At 57.4% G+C, this 18,342-nt stretch overlaps 1 protein-coding gene across 10 annotated transcripts in view; it reads left to right on the top strand.

The window, feature by feature from the left end:
• Positions 1-18,342, top strand: part of DLGAP4 (DLG associated protein 4) — a 174,943-nt gene that overhangs the window by 118,500 nt on the left and 38,101 nt on the right. For 4 of the 10 annotated variants that reach the window (XM_065032719.1, XM_065032721.1, XM_065032723.1 and 1 more), the window contains 2 exons: positions 2,281-2,331; positions 3,476-3,722. In XM_065032719.1, the coding sequence (XP_064888791.1) occupies positions 2,281-2,331; positions 3,476-3,722 (298 nt within the window). The other 6 variants (XM_065032720.1, XM_065032724.1, XM_065032732.1 and 3 more) reach the window with 4 other exon arrangements.

Here is an 18,342-nt window from a genome sequence, read left to right as displayed (position 1 = left end):
GTGGGCTCATGCCCCGACCCAAACCTCTGGGGTGCCGTTAGTGCAAGCTGGGTTTAACACCTTGTCCCACACTCTGGCTCCCCTTGGGATTACTCTGGAGTGGCTCGGGACATGGGTGGCTATAAGCAGCTGCCTCACAGGCCAGCAAATATCCCATGCCAGGATGAGGCCTTTGCAGAGGTCCTGTGTGCTTATCTCACCTCGGGGGGCCTGTCCTTTTGGTGCCCAGGTGAAGGTCCCCACCAGCAATGGCTCCACAAGCTTCACCCAGCCTTTTCGCTGTTGCCATGGGCCTCTGTCTTGTCCCCTCTCTGTTCACACGTGTCTGCATGGGAACACATGCACGCACGTGCCCCTTCTGAGCTGCTCCGCTCTGACTGTGCGATGACCCAGAGCGGCAGTGCAAGGCAGGGGCAAAAGCAGCAAGATGGGCAACGCAAACCAGAGCATGGAGGAGGGTGAGCGGCATTGCAGCTGTTCCTCTGCAGGTGTGTGGGGCTCTGAGCCCTCCTCTGTCCCAGCCCAGCCTCTCCAACCCCATCCTGCTGTCACAGAGTGTTGGAGCCATTGATGGAGAGCTCTGGGGAAGGGCACAGGGCATTGCTCACAGGTGTACATGTTCCTTGTGGTCAGTCTCGTTCCTTGTATATCAGCAGCAATGTGCTGGGTGTCTCATTGCACAGAGAAGGGGTCAGGACCGTCACTTTCCTGTCCTTTGCGTGTAAATCCATGTCTGAAGCCAGGTCTCTGCACGAAGACAATTGGTGGGCTGAGCCTGTGGTCTCTCCTTGTCTAAACTGCCATTTAACGGCTGAGTGCAGCACCTCCATGAAGACATCAGAAGCTGGAGCTGGAGAGTCTGAGCAGCCCACAATGTGCCAGGCAAATACCAAGACTCGGACCAGTAGCACTGTGATGCTGGGGACATGTCAACTGCCACAGCACCCGCTCACGCGTGGGGCTGCCATCATCATGTGCATTCTACCTGCTTTCCTCCAGATAATAGTTCAGTTGCAGCTGGGTTGGGATTTAGAGGCCTCCCACGAACTGCATATCTGTTGATCCAGGATGGAGCTGGTACAGCCACCAGTGTGTGCTGGTCTGATCCTCTGGCAGGTCTGACCTGACCTTTCATCCAGTGTCAGAGGCCATTCCTCCCTGCCCTCACTTTTGTGTGCCCTCCAACACCTTCCTTGTGTGTACAACAAGACCTTAGTGTCCTCCCACACAGAAACATCCCCATCTCTGAAAGACAAGTCCACTCCACTTAGTTTTGTCCCAGCTGACATCCACCTTGCAAACCTCTGGAAGTTCACCAGGTGTACATGTCAGTGTCCACCTGTCACACCAAGGGGACCAGTGGCCAGAGAGAGCCAGCCGGTGGTCCCCAACACCGCTTAGCCACACAGTGAGCTGTGCCCTGTGGAGAAGGCCTGGACCCAGCCCCAGGGCCAAGCCTCTTCCCCCGGGTACATGTTAAACCTGGATTCTTCCTAAGATGTTTCATCTAAGATGTTTTCATCACCTAAGATGTGTCATCTTGGGCAGCTCACACAGGGCAGAGCTCAGCGGGTGGGTGTGCCGTGCAGAGCAGGGATGCAGAGGAGGAGGAGGTGGCATTCCCCCCACAGGCTGTGCAGTGTCTGTTGGGCCTCTGCCCTATGCCGAGTGTGTGCTGTGGTTTGCTAAGGAGAGAAGGCTTCTTCCTGTTGCGGGGACAAAGGATACGACAGTGAGGTGGGCAGCCCAACACCCCAGGGTGAAGGACAGTTTCCGGGATGTGGAGCGTTCAGACTGCCCATCCTGCCCGGCTCTGCGGGCTGTGGGGCCCGTCGCCGCTCCTGGCCATGCCGCGAGGTGCTGGCCAATGCTGGGGGCTTTGCAGAGCTGCCACCTGGGAGCCACACCAGCCCTTGTCCAGCAGCCACAGGCAACTCACGTGTGCCGAGGGGTGTCCCAACACTATGTGTCCTAAGTGTGCCCTGTGTATATATATTGATATATGGTGCATACAACAGGCTGAATGCATCAGCAGCTTCTCTTCGTCTGGGAGGTGTCCCGTGGAGCTTTGCCGTTCTGTGTTTGTGCCGCTGTCTGAGGGCCTGTGCGGCATCTTGCTTGGCATCTTATGACCTCTGAAGTTTGTACTGAAGTGTCAGCAGCGCTGGCCCCGGCGGATGGGCCATGCCCTCCCCTTGTCCTTGGTCCCTGTGCAATGGCTGTCTGTGTGAGGGGCTCCCCTGCTCTTGGCCTTTAACCTTATCCAACTCTTTCTTCCAGATCTTTGGACCCCCCTCACTTATCCCTCAGATATTTACTCATGGAGAGCAGGTACCGTCCCGCTGGTGTTTCCCTCTTCCTTCCTCACAGAGCTTTCTCGGGTCAGCCTGGACTCCCATGGCAGGGTGCGAGGCAAGGCCGTGGGTCAGCCCGCGCACCGGACCGGTGCAGGAGGAGGAGGAGGAGGAGGCAGCACTTCCGACCAGGGCACTGCACAGCAGCTGGAGAGCTTGGCTCCCCTGGCCCTGGCAGGGCGTTAGGGACCATCAGCTTTAGGCAGAAAATAGAATAACTTTTTGAGCCAAACCTTGTGGATCTCAGATCTCAATTCTGGACAGAAACACTGTCCTTGAGCCCAAAGAAAGGGCCACAAGAGATGGAAGTGGGCAACAAGACTAATCTTGGCATCTTTCATCTGTATTTCAAAATGTTCTGGTGTAGGCTGTCTCTGGTTTAGCCTGTATGAGCCTTTCCTGAGCCCAAGTTAGAGCAGCTGCTGCTGCCGGGAAGCAGGGGTGGGAGGGAGGTGGCGGCAGCAGGAGAAGCGGGAGCGAAGCTGCCCCTGCTCAGCTCACACCTCACACCTCACACCTCACACCTCACACCTCACACCTCACACCTCACACCTCACACCTCACACCTCACCACGCCTGCTGCCGAGCCCGCCCCTGGTCCTCACCGCGGGTGAGGCTAGGACCGGCTCCTGATGGTGCCACCCAGAACCAGTCCAGGCAGCCTGTGCCCAGTCCAGCGCGGAGGCTGTCTCCTCACCCACACTGTCCCACTTCTCTCTCCACACTGCACCCACTGCAGGGCCAGGCCATGTGGCCACACTGAGGAGCACACCTGTCCTGGCAGGGTCTCACAGCTGAGGCTGGTGGGCAAGGGGACCTGTCAGAGGCTTGACGGGGATTTTAGCCTCATGCACTCTCGGCCTCTCCATCAGAGGCTGGGGCATGTTTCACAGGCACTGTGGTGATAAGTCTGTCCTGCTCCATAGCAGGGACCCTCTGGCCTCCAAGGAGGGTCCCCTCTTCCCTCTCTCTCAGCACAGACCTCTGCACCTCCAGGTCTCGTCTGCCATAAGCAGGACCAGGCTGGAGCGGCAGCAGGGCGGCTGCGGGAAAGGAGCAGGAGGGAAGAGATGGAGCTGTGGTGGGCAGGGGGTGACTGGTTCTGCTCCTTTTCCACACAGGCCCCTGAGCCGGAGCTGGGCGAGCAGTACGAGGCCGTCTGCGACCCTACCTACAGCGAGGCTGAGTCAGCTGCCGCAGAGGTGCTGGACCTGCCTCTGCCCAGCTACTTTCGCTCCCGGAGCCACAGCTACCTCCGAGCCATCCAGGCGGGCTGCTCCCAGGAAGAGGACACGGGCTCCGTCCGCTCCATCTCCCCCCCACCAGCCGGCAGCCTCAGCGGCAGCAGGACCCTGCCCACCAACAGCAGTGAGTGCAGCGGCACGCGGCGCGAGGGGAAGGGGCACGAGGCCTGTGGGGATGGGGGATGCTGCTGCCAACCGCCTGGCAGGTGTCAAGGACGTGAGGCCCTGGGCTTAGATACTTGTACCTCCAGCCACGGTTGTCCAAGAGTTTTGTGGGCTCACGGGTGTTTGCTCTATGCTGGAGAGGGAGGCCAGCCGCCAGGTGTGCCGCGAGGGCGGCTAGAGCTGGATCTCCAGATATGGGTGCAGAAATGGCAGACAGGCTCTTGTTGCTGGGGTCTGGCTGGACTGATGCAGCCTGCAAAGGTACAGGAGAGCTCAAAGTCTTTGCTCGGTCAAGCAAACGCAAGCCTGAGCAGGGAGTACCCCACAGGATGCCCACCTTGCCCAGGAGCACTGGCTGCCCTCTCTGCCTGAAGTCCTGCGGGGCTGCGGGCGCAGCAGGAACCTGCAGCACAGACAAGCAGCCCTGCTGCCCTACACTATCAACAGCTTCCATCTTCCTCCTCTCCACTATGCATCTCTTCTTACCGCAGTCCAGGCTACAGTTGACAGGTTTGACCTCTCTCAGGAACACGTCTGTCAGGGACTTTGCACCAGTTTCTCCAGAGCATATTCTGATCTCTGTAGCCCCTTCAGCCAGAGGCAGAAATAGGGGCTGACAGGAGCGGGGAGGACAAAAGGCATCTGCCTCCATCCCTCTGTGATGGAGACGTGACAAGGCTTTGGAGTTCACCATGGACTTCTTTGCATGTTTGTGCACAGGGCAGGACTCCTGGAAACAGGTCTGGGAGATCGGATCTGGGAGAAAAGGTGAATGATGTGAATTTGCCCCCTCCAGATCCACAGGGTTTGTGACTTTGCCCAGCAGTCACAGGCAGGTGTGACACTGCCCAGCCAGGGCCCTGAGCAGCAGCCAGCGAGGGCAGGACCTGGCCAGCCTGGAGCTGGGCAGCAGCCCAGGCAGCGCTGAGCCGAACACGGGGCTCACCAGCAGCTTCTGCACCATCCAGGCCACAGCCCAGCTCCCCACAAAGGCAGAGCGGTGATAAGTGTTGGGCTCACAGCACTCGCATCCCAGTCCCTTCTCCTGCAGACAGGACAGAAGAGGTAACAGGCGGACAGCATCACCCTGGCACACCCAGCCCTCGGGCTGCTGCTTAGAGACAAATCTTTCAAAACCTTCTGACAGTGAGATGATGGGAGTTCATCCCTTGGCTGGCCTGGCTCCAACTGCTTTCTTTCCAGAGGCAGAATTGCAGCAGCCGCATGGGTATCTAATGCATCGAGTTCTATTTGCCCCCCTCCAGCAGATGTACATAGACTAGAGATCCCAACATCCCTGCTGTGGGGTAAAAACAGGTCTTGCTCCAAGTTTCAAGGCACCAATGGGCCTTCCCAAGCCCCAGAGCCCAGCACCCTGCCGCCTCGAGGCACTGAGTGATCAGCAGCATTATATGCAGCTCCTGATGCCCTGCCTGGTGCTGGATGCAGGCATTACTAATTTCAGGCCTTTCTCTTTTGATTAGTAATTACTGTACTGGACAATAGCCTGGCCTCTCCCTCTGATGTGAGTCAGGACTGGCGCCATTCCCCTGAGTAGGGTGGGGCAGCCCTGTTCAGCTGGTGTTCCGCACCAGCCAGGCCGTCTCTCCCAGGAGGCAGCTCCCAGCATCGCGGCAGAGCCGGTCTCTTTACCAAACGCCTGGCCAGAGCTGGCTCTCCTGCATGCCAAGCCCTCCCTTCCCCAGCAGCTGGAGCACCCAGCAGCTCTGGGATGGGCCAGGGCTGCCCGTGCTGCCCGGCAGGGCCACCATGCCCACCTGCAGCGCTGCCGGAGAAAGCTCCACTGAACGCCCCATGCATTCGGCACCCGGCTGGGAGGCAAAGAAGGCGATTGCTATGCCCCAGGATGTAGTTTTACCAGGATTCTGGGGTCACCGGCTCAAGACAGCAGGGGACAGCAAGGGCTGCCCAGACCTCACAGCGCTGGGAAAGCCCAGGAGGAAAGAGAGCTGGTTTTCTGTCTCATTCAAAAATGAGCCGGTGCTGGCTCCACGCTGGAGAGAATAGCACCGCCGGGCCTGGGCACAGGTTTGGTACAGCCAGGCTCCACCTGTGGCTGCCTTTACCGAAGCACAATCTGCAGCAGGGGCTCCACTCTCCAGTGATCTGAACCTGTGCTGGAAAACACGTGCGAGGGCTGCAGGTGGCAGGGAGGAGCATTGCTCTGGAGGTGCTGCTTCTGCAAACGGATCCTGAAGGCCTGAGCAGAGCCAGCAGGTTCAGCTGTGTGGGGAGCAGCTCTGCTCTCACTGCAGCATTTCGGCTGGTGCGAGGCCCACCCAGGGTGCTGGGGGGTGAGAACAGGCTCTGGAGATTTGGCAGGCTCTTGCCAGAAGAGAAACCTGTTACCTTTCTATAATGCTTCAAGTCACTTGATCTGCATCACTTTTGCATCATCTTCTTCAAGGCAGCCTGTATCCCTCTCAGCTCCGCAATAGCCCTGGCGCTCTGGGTGAGGCTCAGCTGTGACACAGGGTGGAAGGGACTGAGGGGTCCCAGCCCGGAATGGTTTTGGGACCTGGTTAGAAAAGGTGATGCCTTGGTGCTCCTGGACATGGCGGTGCCTGGACGTCATGCCAGGCAGACACCAGAGTGGACAGGAGGAGCTGAGGATCTCACCAGCGTTGTACAGTGCTGCCGGCCATGTGGAGGCAGACAGCAAGCCCTGTCACCCACAGGGACACCAAGGTCAGGTCCAGCAGGGCAGGCTGCTCTGGGCATGAGCACAGAACCACAGAGCTCTGGGGGGTTTCAGAGCAGCCTCGCTGTATGTGCCCTGGGAGAAGCTGCCGGGATGCAGGAGTGGGCTGTTGGGGGGAGTCAGGGCAGAGCTGCATCCCAGCAGAGGGCAGAGGGGGATGCAGGAAGGGGAACACCAGCAGCCTTCGCAGCCAGCTCCAGGCCTTCCCACCCACCCATGCCCTTGTGTCTCCCTGCAGCAGTCTACACTCCAGGGCCATCACAGTCAAAATTCACAGGACGAGGCAGGGCCTGGAAGAGATTCACTGGGAGGGACAGGCTCCTCGCTGAGCCCCATCCTGCCACCCTCCCTGCTCTGCTTCTGTCCCACGCTCTCCCCGCCACAGCTTGCCCCATTCTCCACCTGCCCATCCTGCTCCTTGGTGGCAGTATGGCCGATGCTGAGCTCAGTGCTGCTGCAAATCCAGGCTGACACCGGGAAGCAACAGCAGGCGTAGCACAGAAGAGGGTTTCAAAATGACTGGTTGACACCTCTCTCTGACATGACCCAGCAGAGACCTGCTGATTTCCAGAACATTCTCCAGCCCTTTGCATTGGCTGCTGGGGCTTGGGGAGGGAAACCTTTTTGATGGAGGGGGTGGGGAGCAGAGAGGAGCATCTGTGTTTGTGTGTGTGCACGATGGGGAAGGCAGGAGGCATATCTGGGTGGCAGTCACACCTTTAATCAGCCACCTGAGCTCAGTTCAACCTGCGAATGTGCAGCACTGAGGCTTTAATTGGTTGGTGTTGTATGAGAGGGGCCTACCGAGTAGCAGATTGGTACCTCTCAGCTTCCCGGCATCAGTCCGGACCAAGAGAGAGAAGTGGCTGCACCATTGTCTGCAGGCTTAATGCTCGCTCATGGCCTCTGCTCCACACAGGGCTCTGGGGTGAAATTGAGACCCCTCACCTGCTCCCTTCCCATGAACATGCCCCTGCACCAGCAGGGTTCCATGCACCAGCCCAGAGGAACTGTCCCCATCACATGCTGGGTCCCTCAGACAGGGATTGTCTGTAGGGACACCTCCTGAAGAGGCACCAGCAGCAGCAATGCTGTGGCTGACACGGGGTTCCCGTTCTTTGAGAACAGCAGGGGAGTCGAAAGCGAGGGTGTTCAGCCACCAGCTGACGGCATGAGGAGCTGCAGTGAGCTCGGTCTCACCAGGACTGCCAGTCTCGGGTCTGTGAGGAGCAGGGCCCGGTGGGAGGGTCTTGACAGCTGTCACACCTCGGACGAGCCCTGCGCCACTCGCGCATTGCAAGGCAATTAGCTCCAATTTGACAGCCAGCAAAACAGATGATGAGCTGCCCTTGATCAGCCTTAAACAAAGCTTTGTGCCCTGTGAAGCTGGAGACTCAAAAGCCCCAGTGAAACCTATTCATCTAATTGCCAGGCATTTAGCCGACAGCCAGGCCGGCTCCTGAGCATTACAAAGGGCTCCCCAGCCTCAGCTCCTTCTTATTAGAGGCAGCACTGGGAATTGCTTGCTTAACAGGCTGCTTAAAATACAGAGCTGAATATTTGATGTCCAGGGGAAACAGGAAAGCAGAGGTGGGAAAAGCACAGCACAAGGAGGTGAGAATCCCCAGTGCAAAACCCCAGCCCAGCCTCCGCCCAGCAACCAGTGACAGCAGGGAAAGCTCACACCAAGCCAGGTCCTACTCAAGCTCTTCCCAGTCCTCCCTGCACCGTCTGGCAACATCACCCTTGCTCAAGCATCCTGCCCTGGGATTCAGCAGCCTGTTCCCAGAAAAAAACAGATGCCCAGCTCATCCTGTGCTCAAATCTCTTCCAGGGAGGCCAGGGAACCCAGCTTTGCCTCCTCCTCCAGGAGTGGGCTGTCTCTGTTGACCTGTCTTACCAACAGTTAAGATGTCCCTGGGACGGTGAGCTCCGGAGGGCAGTGACGCTCCATCTCTCCCCGTCTGCTGCCCCTGTGATGGCAGCTCTGGCTGCAGGCCCGGCCCGGCCCAGCATGGGAACCACAGCACCTGGAGCAGAAGGAGCTTGAGAAAGTCCAGCCCTTCAGGCCAGCCCAATCGTGATCCCAACCAGAGCCAAGCGTAAGGCTTATCCTTGAGTGCCACCAGCCCTCCCATAAACAACTGCCAGGGCTGCACATACCTCATGCCCATCCATATACCAGAGATCTGCCAAGCCCAGGCTGGGCACAAGAGCACCTGGGAGAGATACTCCCCGACACCATGACAGTACAGCCACTCTTCTGCCTCCAACCTGCTTTCTGCCTTTGTATTGTCTTTTTTTTTTCTTTTCATCACTAAATTAGAGAGACGGCTCTCAGGCCCATTGCTGTGCTGGGAACCCTGTCCAGCCCCAGGAGAAGGCAGATCCCAGCCCGGTCCCCTGACACTGATGCTTTTGCAGGGGGACCGTAGTTGGGCTCAGCGGAGGGGAGACAAAGTGCCTGCACACCTCCATGCAGTGTCACAGCACAAAGCAGCGTCGTGCTGACCAAATCCCCAAGGGCGGGTTCACGCGGGACAAGTTTTCACAGCTTCTGAGAAAGTCACATAGTTCTGACTTGTGAGGAATGAGTACAGCCACCCTTCCTCCTCCTCCTCCTCCTCTGCACAGTGACTACCTAGTCTCTGGGTAGGAAGCCAAGTTCTGCTCTTTTCCTCCCTCAGCTGTCATGGCCTTCTCTTCTTTGTGGGGAAAACATAGTGGTGTGAAGGGAAAGGAAAATCCAAACCAGGCCAGGACATATTGTTCAGCCTGTGCATGAGCGGCCACAGCTCAGGAGTAAAGCACCACTGCGGCCCCTTTGCTAATCATATCAGGCAGAGCTGACCCCATGCAGCCTTTGAGGAGAGAGACTGTTATCATTCCCTTCAGATTTTCTCTTTCTTTTGACCTAGATTTCATGTTCCAGAAATAGCTTTCTCTGACATACCAGCAGGAAAGGGATTAGAGAGAGAGAGTGTGTGTGCGCGCCAGGGAAAGATTGCTGTTGCATGCTCCATCAGTGTTTGTAAGGGAAAAAAAGGCAGATAAAGATGTTCCATGATCTATTCATATGACTGTAGGACAGAAAGAAATTTATGACAACTGTTGCTTTCCACATTCACCTGTTCGTTTTCCACCTCTAATCTTTTCCTTGTTATTATGGAAACTCCACTACCAAGCCCTGTGCCCGAACAGTACTCCCTTTTCCCCAGGAAGCCAGTGCTGTGGGTACAGTGCCGCTCTCCAGCTCCACTGCCAAACCCAAAACCTCTCTGTCCTTCTGCCTCAGCAAAGCTGCACTTGATGCTCTTTGCTGCCAGGTTTCAGCTCTGCTACAGGCAGCATCCAGCACAGCAAACTCTCTGTCTGCTGTGTGCTGTGTGCATGTGTTCGTCTGGCAGGCAGGAACAACTGCAAGGGGTTTGAGTCGCGTGGAAATATCCTTGTGCAGACCCCAGGAAGGGGGGAACTGCAGCCCACATGTGATGCTGTGCTGACACAAGCAGGGGAGGTGAAAGCAGCCTAATACTAGGAAGCGAGTATGGCTCCGAGGTCCTGGCCGAGCCTGCCTTCTCCCAAGAGAGGGCAGCTGCCAGCGTTTTCCTTTGGTAATACGGTCAGAAAGCCAACTCCTTCTTCCTTGCTTTCACCAGATTTGATGGCAGGAAAGGGAGTCAGCAGAGCTGTCTTAATGGGAGAGAAGGAGACCGAAGCACTAAGGGTGCATTAGCTTGCTCAGAGCCTGTGTGAGAGCTGCAGCAGGGAGCCCATGCACGGTGTAGTGCTCTGACCATGAGGCTGCGTTTGTTGGAGGGCAACGTGCCAGGTACACCAGACACCTCGGATCTCCTCTTAGGCTGAGGTAGCATCCCAGCACGCTGGCCCTGCTGCCATCCATGTGAACTGGGTGGGCACAGAGCTGCCCTGGTGCCAGGCAATCACAGATCCTGCTGTTGTCCCTGCTGCTGGCGATGCTCAGCACCTCTCTGCATCTCCCTCTGTGGCCACGGGGCTTGTGCTGTCACTGGAGCAGCCCAGCAGTGACCAACAACAGTCTTAGCTAAGACACACACGTGTCCCAGGATAGCAGGACCGGACGAGGTTTAGAAAGCCCATGCAGCCAGGCCTGGGCATTCGCAGGTTTTCAGACAGCACAGGCAAATGAGGATTTCTTTGTGCGTGTTTCTCTTGTTCTGGGGTTGCTTTTCTTCTCCTTCCTGTTTTTTCCATTAGTTTTTCCTTCTGTGGAGCCATGACATGGGTATTTCTGAGGGTTCGGGAAGAGATCGGCTCAGAGCTTTGCAGAGCCACTCACAGCCCATGTGGATGAGGGTCTCGGGGTCTGAAGCTGTGCGTCACTCCCAAGCCTGGAAGCAGTTAAACTGAAACCAATTTTCTTGTTTTCGTTGGTAGGCAGCAGAGGGCAGGGGCCCTGAGCTGCAGGTCCCAAGTCTCAGGGGTGACTCTGTTGAGATGCTTCTTCAGCCCCACTTTCCTGCTCTGTTTCCAAGAGCAGAAGCCGTAAATCCACAGCGATTCCATCGCTGAACACCAAGGGTGATGGTGTCTCAGCCTGCCGGAACCAGCAGTGTGTGAGCTCAGTGCAGTGACTCCCCAAGGCGCTTTGATCTCCCCTTGCTGGAGACCAGCCCTTCTCTCCTGAATGCCGTGAACCCAGTGAGTCAACAATAAATAAGAGTATCCAAGGCCTGATGGTAACAACAAGTGGTTGGGGTGGCACATGTATTCCTGGCAGGAGCCACACGGCAACACCGCTACCTGCAAAGTCACAAGCCCTGCCCCAGGCCAAGCACTCTGCCGGCAGCACCAGTAGCAGTGGCAGCACCACGCTGGGTCTGCGGGCACCCACTGCTCGTCTCACATCAGACAACAGCACAGCGTGGCCCTGGCCTCACAGAGTCAGGGTGATCGTCACGTTCAGCTCCGGGTGTCTCAGGGAGGCTCAGAGGGCTGGAGCCAGATGCTGCTCCAGCACATCTGTGCCCGGGCTGCCAGACCTGGCATGGCTCTGCCCAGGCAGGCTCTCCCTGCAGCCCGCAGGCTGTACCAGCCTTGCTCCCCTCCCCACATTCATGCTGCTCAGGCAGAAGACACTGGCACCAAGCACAGCAGCAGCACCCGCTGAAGTGAGGCTTAGTTCCATCTCCCTGTGCCCATCAGGATGGAGCTCAGCTGGCAAACCTGTGACAAGCAGGAAACACCCACCCAGGGAAACATCCACTTCCCCTCTTTTCCATTTCCCCTGCTAGCACCGTGCTCTGGCCGGAGTGATCCGGCAGCGATCCCCGGCAGCGATCCCCGGCAGCGCCCGCTCCCACCGCCCAGCCTGGGGTCCCACCGGCGCACGGTGCCGGGGCAGTGGCGGCTGCGGCGGGGGGGGCGGGAATTCTTTCAACCAAACCCACTTGGTGCGTGGGCGCCAGGCGGGGCCGTGCTGGAGAAAGTGTCACTGTGGCTCCCGCGGCCATGACAAGGAGACAAAGCTCCCGCCTGGGGCTGGGAGAGGCGCCCGCTTTGTTCAGCAGCGTGCGGCTCCCCCGCTGCCGCCACGCACGGGGCTGCCCCCGCAGCAGTTCCCGTGCGGGAACAGCAGCGGCCGTCCCCGTTCCTGTGCCCGCTTCGCGTCTGCGGCGGGCGGGACGCGGGGTCACGGCTAACGCTCAGGACGCCCCCGGCCGCCTTGTTCCCGGCGACCGACCGGGGCTGCGGGCGGGGCGGGCGGGGCCGCGCCTGCGCGGGGCGGGGCGGTGACGCGCGGGGCGGGCGGGGGTTTAAGGCGCGGCCCCGCCCGCAGCGCGCAGCCGGAGCGGCGGGCGGGCGCGGTGAGTGCGGTGGCGGCCTCTGCGCGTCTCCTCCCTCCTCGCGGCCGCAGGAGCAGCCGGCGCGGCCCCAGCCCGCGGCCCGTCCTCCTCCTTCTCCTGCCGGGCACGGCCCGTCCTCCCCTCCGCGGGGCCCAGGCCGAGCGCCCCCGCCCCGCGCCCCTCTGTCTCTCCGGTCCCCTCCGCCCCTCCTTTGTGTCTCCCATGGCTTTGTGTCTGGAGCTCCTCAAGCAATGTGAGTGACTGCCCGGGGCGCGGCGGGCGGGCGGGGGGCCGGGCCGGGCCCTGCATGGCTCCGTGGCGGGGGTGCCGCGCCCTGCCTGCTGCCGCCGCCGCTTGCCGGGCCCGCCGCCCCGCCGGGATCGCAGGTGGCGCTTCCGCTTCCCACGCGCGTCTGACCCTCCGTGGGGGAGCTGCGTGGGGCGGCCTCCTGCTGCCTCCGCGCTCGTCCCGGGCTGGGGGGCTGCCCCATCCCGCCACGCATGCCGCCTTCGCCGCGTGGGGCTCCGCGGCCGCTGCGCTGGGGCGGGCGGAGGGAGCTGTGCCCGGAGCTGCTGGTCCTGCTGCCGCCCCGGGGCTGCCCGCGGGGGGGGGGGGGCCCGGCAGCGCTGGGCCCCGCTGGCCCCGTCCCTCCGGAGTGAAGCGGGGTCGTGGCGGGTCAGGCTGGGTGCCCAGGCCGGTGCTTAAGGCCTTTAATGAGTCCCTGTGTGCTGGAGCAAATGAGCTGGTGCCGCACTAAACGTGTTCTCCCCCAGGAAACACTGACTCTTCTTTGAAGGTGGTGTTTGGATTCTTCTTCCCTTGGAGGAGAAAAGGGTATTGTCTGGGTGAGGCACGAAGCTCCAGCACCCGTTGCTGCGGAGGGCTGACATCTAGCAGCGCAGCAAGCTGGCACCTCCCGGCCAGCACGGGCTTTGAAAAGCCTCTTTATTTTAGCCTGGGAGAACAGGTCCTGGCCGAAGCCGCCTGGTGTTGCAGCCCAGCGTTGAGCCGCCCTGCCCTGTCTGAGGGCCCAGGCTGAATGCTCTGCGTTTGACTGCAGGTGTAGCTCAGGTGCCCGTGTGCTGGACAGCGGGGTGTTACAGTTGGTTTTGAGCAGTAAGTAAATGTAGTTCTCAATTTCCCTTCCGGTCTTTAAGAGGCTCAAAAAAGAGGCTTATTTTTAGGATGCTGTTGATAGGACTAATATTACTTATTCTGCAAAAGTACAGACCTTGACCCCAGGTTGTGCAGGAAATGTGTGTTTGAGACGGGAATGGAATTACAATCTCTGAATCGTGGGCTGTGACTTGTTACTGGGGGGTGGGCGAGAAAGAAGAAAAAAAATCCCACAGCATGTGGCATTGGATCCTAAAATAAACCCCGATCATGTGGGATGATAACAAGCCAGATTGCCAACTCATGTAAGTTGGCAGACTTCACTCCAGAGGGTCCAAATCACTTAGCTGGTAACTGCTTTTCCAACAGGAGTTTACACATCCTTGAATGAGTGGAGAAAAGTAAACCGAACTAGTGATGGAACCTGGCCTGCTTGTCTCTGAGATAACTTAGTGTGTGTGCTCTGCAGTGTTATACACGGATATTCAGAAGAAGATTATCTGCAGAATTTATCTGACGTGTTGCAGTCATGGAAAACCTGAAAGCTCATGTTTGGTTTTGTGTCTATATCTTGCTATTTCTATTCCTCTTCTGCAGTGGCAGTGTAAGAGTTTTTGGTGTAGCTGGGGGCCCCGGGATCTGTAACTTGGCTCTTGGGTGTAACTATTATGCAGTGTGCCAGTTTTGAAAGGGCAGGACCCTGTGCAGCCCCTGCCTGATCCTTGTCAGCAAAGGTGATGATGGAAGAACTTGATTTCTGTGATGTGGATTGACTCTTTGGAGAATACTGAGAATCTGGTGGGATTTGGTAAACCAGGGAGCACTGCGAGGCCAACAGGTACCTTTCTGGAACTTGATCGGGTGTAGCTGGTGTCCCAGTAGCTGACAGGGCAAATATTGTCAGCTGTGGGGAGAGCTTGTGTTTCGCTTTGCAGCTGTGTCTGAGTCAGTTGGATACTCGGTTGCTTAATCTGTGCATGCAGTTTAGATTTGTAGACACTTCTGACTGCTTAGCTCAAGGTTATTCAGCTGCTGCTCCAGCCTAATGTGTAACGCATGGGAGACCTGCTGTTCCGTGAGCTCATTCTTAGCTGTGCGTGCTGCCAGAGCAATATAATTTTAAAAGCTTTTAATGGATAACTAATAACTGCCAGACGCTTACAAATAACTGTATGTCAGTTCTTGTCACCTGTATTGATTTTCCTGTTGTTTGAGTCCAGACTCAAGTAGTTTGGAGTGAACTATTTGCTAGACCCTGTAAAAGGCACTCTGTGACACTTAATTTTCCTAATAATACGCTACGTGCCTGCCTGCGGAAGTAAAGCTGCAAAGCCATGCTGCAGCAGGGCTTGTTTTTGTCTCCTCAGCTGATACTTTTGCTCTGTGCGACCTGCGCAACAGCCTCAAATATTTTTTAATGGATTGAGGATGCATAATTGGATTCAGTGCAGTGCAAGTTACAGTAACATATGTGAGCTGGAAGGATTAAGGCTGTACAGGCGGGTGGCTTTGTTCAAGAAATATCCACTTTAATTTCTGCAGTGAAAAGTAGTCGGTGTGTTTCCTATCAGAGCAGACTTAAAGGGAGGGGAGCAATACTAAGTATGATTGCCGTTCGCTTTGAAAGGCGATTAGAATTCACGCTGTTGGCTGCAGTCCTGTGAAGGATGTAGTCGGGCTTGGGGATGAGAGCAGTGAATCCGCGTCCCTCCGGAACAGCTCACAAAAGCATAGGTTTATCCTCCCCTTCTCTCCCGGTCTAAGCCAGCCTGTCACCTGGAGAGAGGGAGGAGTGGGGGACAGGATGACACCAGGGTGTTTGACATAAGCTGCCTTTAAACAAGGGGAAGTTAAACTATTTGCAGATGGGCTAGTTAATGATGAGTGGAAATTCTGTCCACTTCAATTTGTCTTGCAAAATTAATGAATTGCTGGCGTTGTGGTGCAGATGGGTACACTAAGCCTTCTGTCGCCTGGAGAAGCGGTGGGCAAGAGGAACAACAGCCGGTAAAGGCACAGAGGGGCGCACACACGTACCGGGGTGCGAGAAACTTACCCGAGTACTCTGATCCATGAGTACTGCAGCCTGCCCACTGCTGCTTTGCCTTAGCAGACAGCACACGCAGGAGCGTGGTTATTTATTCTCGCTGCTGTACAGGGTCTCTGGGGGTTGTTTGTCAGCTCCTCTGGCAACACCAAGAAAATGAAAACAGTTTCTTTATAAAGGGACCCGCCTGAGACAGGCTGTGGCTTGCTGCGTCAGACAGCAGCGCTCGGAAGTGGGACGGTGTAAGGATGCATTAATTTTAAACATTAGTGCTAGTACTTACATCAAGGACATGTTGACTGTCAGTTTTGTGTATCTTATTTGGGACTCTGCATTAAGACACCCAGGTTTCACTGTCATGATCTTTTCTTCTGAACCCAGTTCTAAGAGATCAAAGCTGAAACAACTGTGTTGTCTCTCCAGTTTGAATCTGGCAAAGAAACTTGAGTGGTGAACGTTTCAAAGGTAAATTCTCACTTGTGGTGCAGGTCTGTCAGAGCTGGAATTAAAGTGAAGATTAGGAGTTTCGTATGCCTTTCTACTGATGCGCTGTCATAGTGCATGGTGATACTTGATGAAAGCTGAAAAGCTATTTAAGAGTTGATAAAAAGGAATTTTTATTGCAAGTTGTTGTCATAAAAGTATTCAAGCTTCTAGAAATTGTCTCGTTTCTATTCTGGGGGTGGTTGAGGATCTAACAGACCAGAGTGCCAGCAGGGCATTCGCTATGTTCAAGAGGGATCTCCAAGCCCAAAACTTCCTACCCAAGGTGGGTGTATCTACAGCTGCATTAAATTGAAAGTTAAAATGGGAAAGTTAAAACATGGATATTACACCCCTCGTAGGCCGTAGGTATAAGACGCCTGTGTCTGAAGCTAGAGAAGGTGTCCCAAAGGCTGCGGTAGGGTTGTCCCCAAGGGTCCCAGCCCCTCTTCCGAAGGCCCTTGTTGGGAGCCCTGCCAGCGCGGTCAGCGCTGCTCTTGTGCAGAACAGCGTGTTGAGGCAGTTTGCGAGCCAGCAGGCTATTGCAGAGCTGCTCTCCCTTGTCTCTTGTAAGCCCACTAGAGTAACTGTTTTGTTGGGAGGTCGTCTTTTCCTTGTTTGAGTCCTGGGGCTTTTCTCAGTCGCTCAGCTTGGCCCAAACATGGGGTCCTGAGTCATGACATTTCTGTCCAGGAACTTTTCCAGGTTTTGGTGCGCTCTATTGAACAGCTACCAGGGCTTTCTTGTCTGACCTGCCACTCCGGCAGCAGTCCTGGGCTGGGAATTTTGGCTTAGTGCTGCTACTGTGAGCAAAGCAAGATACTTGGCACTGTGGAGCTAGTGTAATGCTCAGCCTTGTATAGCGTGGACTGGGATTTTCCAGGAGGGAAGGTGGATTTGGGGTGATAGGTGCTAGTAGAACAGAGCTGGATAACTTTTCCCAGTGCCCAAACAGATGCTTATTCTCTTCCCTTGGAAATAAAAGGGTGTTGGACAGTGCTTGCACCTCCTGAGCTCTGGTCTTGGACAAAATAGCTGCTTTGATTTGAAAGGATTGAGTTTCAGCGACCATCAAGTTCGCAGTCTGCCGCAAGCAGTGCCTTGAGCAGGGAAATGCTGGGTGCTGGGAAGCAGAGATGTGCTCACCAGCAGCGCGTCGCCTTGGCCGTGGCACCGCTGCTCTTGGCCTTTGCTCTTCACACCGCACTCGCGTGTCTGCATCTCACTGTCACCCTGCAATCTTCTAGGGCATTCTGGAGGCTGCCGCTGCTAATAGTGGTATTATGCTGCACATTAGCTTTTATCGCTGCTCTGTTAACGTGCTTACGGGAGATGAGTGCTGCAAAACGCTCTGGGTTGCTAAGCAGAGGCTGCCCAAGCCGGCTGGTGCAGCCCTGCTCTCTCAGGAGCCGTTCTTGCTCGAATCGAACACTGACTCAGGCTGATGGGTGGAAGCCGGGTCTGTGGGGGCAGGGGAACAAAAAGCTCGTATGGGTATCTGTCTTCAGTTGTCTTGCTCGTTAACCGCTGACACCAACGCTGTTCTGTCAGCGTGCGAGCTGTGCGCACGGCCGTGCTTGTGATGTGCGTGTGTGCCGTGACCCCCGGTCACTGCGTGGCCGTGGGCTGGGAGGTATCCCGGATTTCTGGCTGTTCAGCTGTGTGATGCTTCAGTGCGTCTTTGTGGTGCTTCAGGGACAATGTCGATGTGGCATCGGGACTGAAGAAATCTGCAGGCTGGGAGCTGGGAAGGGAGGCGGCGCCTCTCGAGTGCGAGCGGCGGGGCCGCGAACAGGAGCCGTCCCTGGCCCGGGGGTGCCCGGAGCCTGTGGAGCGCCTCACAGCGGGTTTTCACGGCTGCGTAAATCAGAGGCGGCCTGTGCCGCGCCTGCGGAAGCCTTTGGGGTGACTCGGTGCTGCGGCTCCAGCACGGCCGGTTCTGCCCTGGCCCGGGCAGCGCGGGGCGGTGGGGAGCCCGGCGGATGGCGGCCCCGAGGCCCCGGCCCGCGCCGCCCGCGCTTTGCGGCCGCCGCTCTTCGCAGCAGCCGTAGGGCGGGTGAGCGGCCGGGCCGTGCGGGGCCGCCTGCCCCGGCAGCGCTGAGCGCGGGCAGCCCGCCCTCCGCCGTTTCTTGAGCTAGCGAGACGAGCTCTGAGCGCTTGCGCCGGCCCCGCAGCCCCTCCGGGCCGGTGTGAGCGGGGCCGCGGCAGCGCCCGGAGCCCCCGCCCGGGACCGCAGCCCTGCCGGTGCGCCCGTGAGTTCCCCCGCCGCCCGGGCTGCTGGGAGGTGCCTGGGCCGCGGGGCGGTGGAGAAGCTCCTCCTAACCTGTCATCTTGGGTGTTGAGCAATCACGGGGTTTAAGAAGCAAGGCTGAAAGTGCCTGTG

Source organism: Columba livia, chromosome 16, assembly GCF_036013475.1.
Source record: "Columba livia isolate bColLiv1 breed racing homer chromosome 16, bColLiv1.pat.W.v2, whole genome shotgun sequence".
NCBI lineage: Eukaryota > Metazoa > Chordata > Aves > Columbiformes > Columbidae > Columba > Columba livia.
The sequence above is the reverse complement of the archived record's forward strand: the minus strand, read 5'-3'. Positions and strand labels throughout refer to the sequence as shown.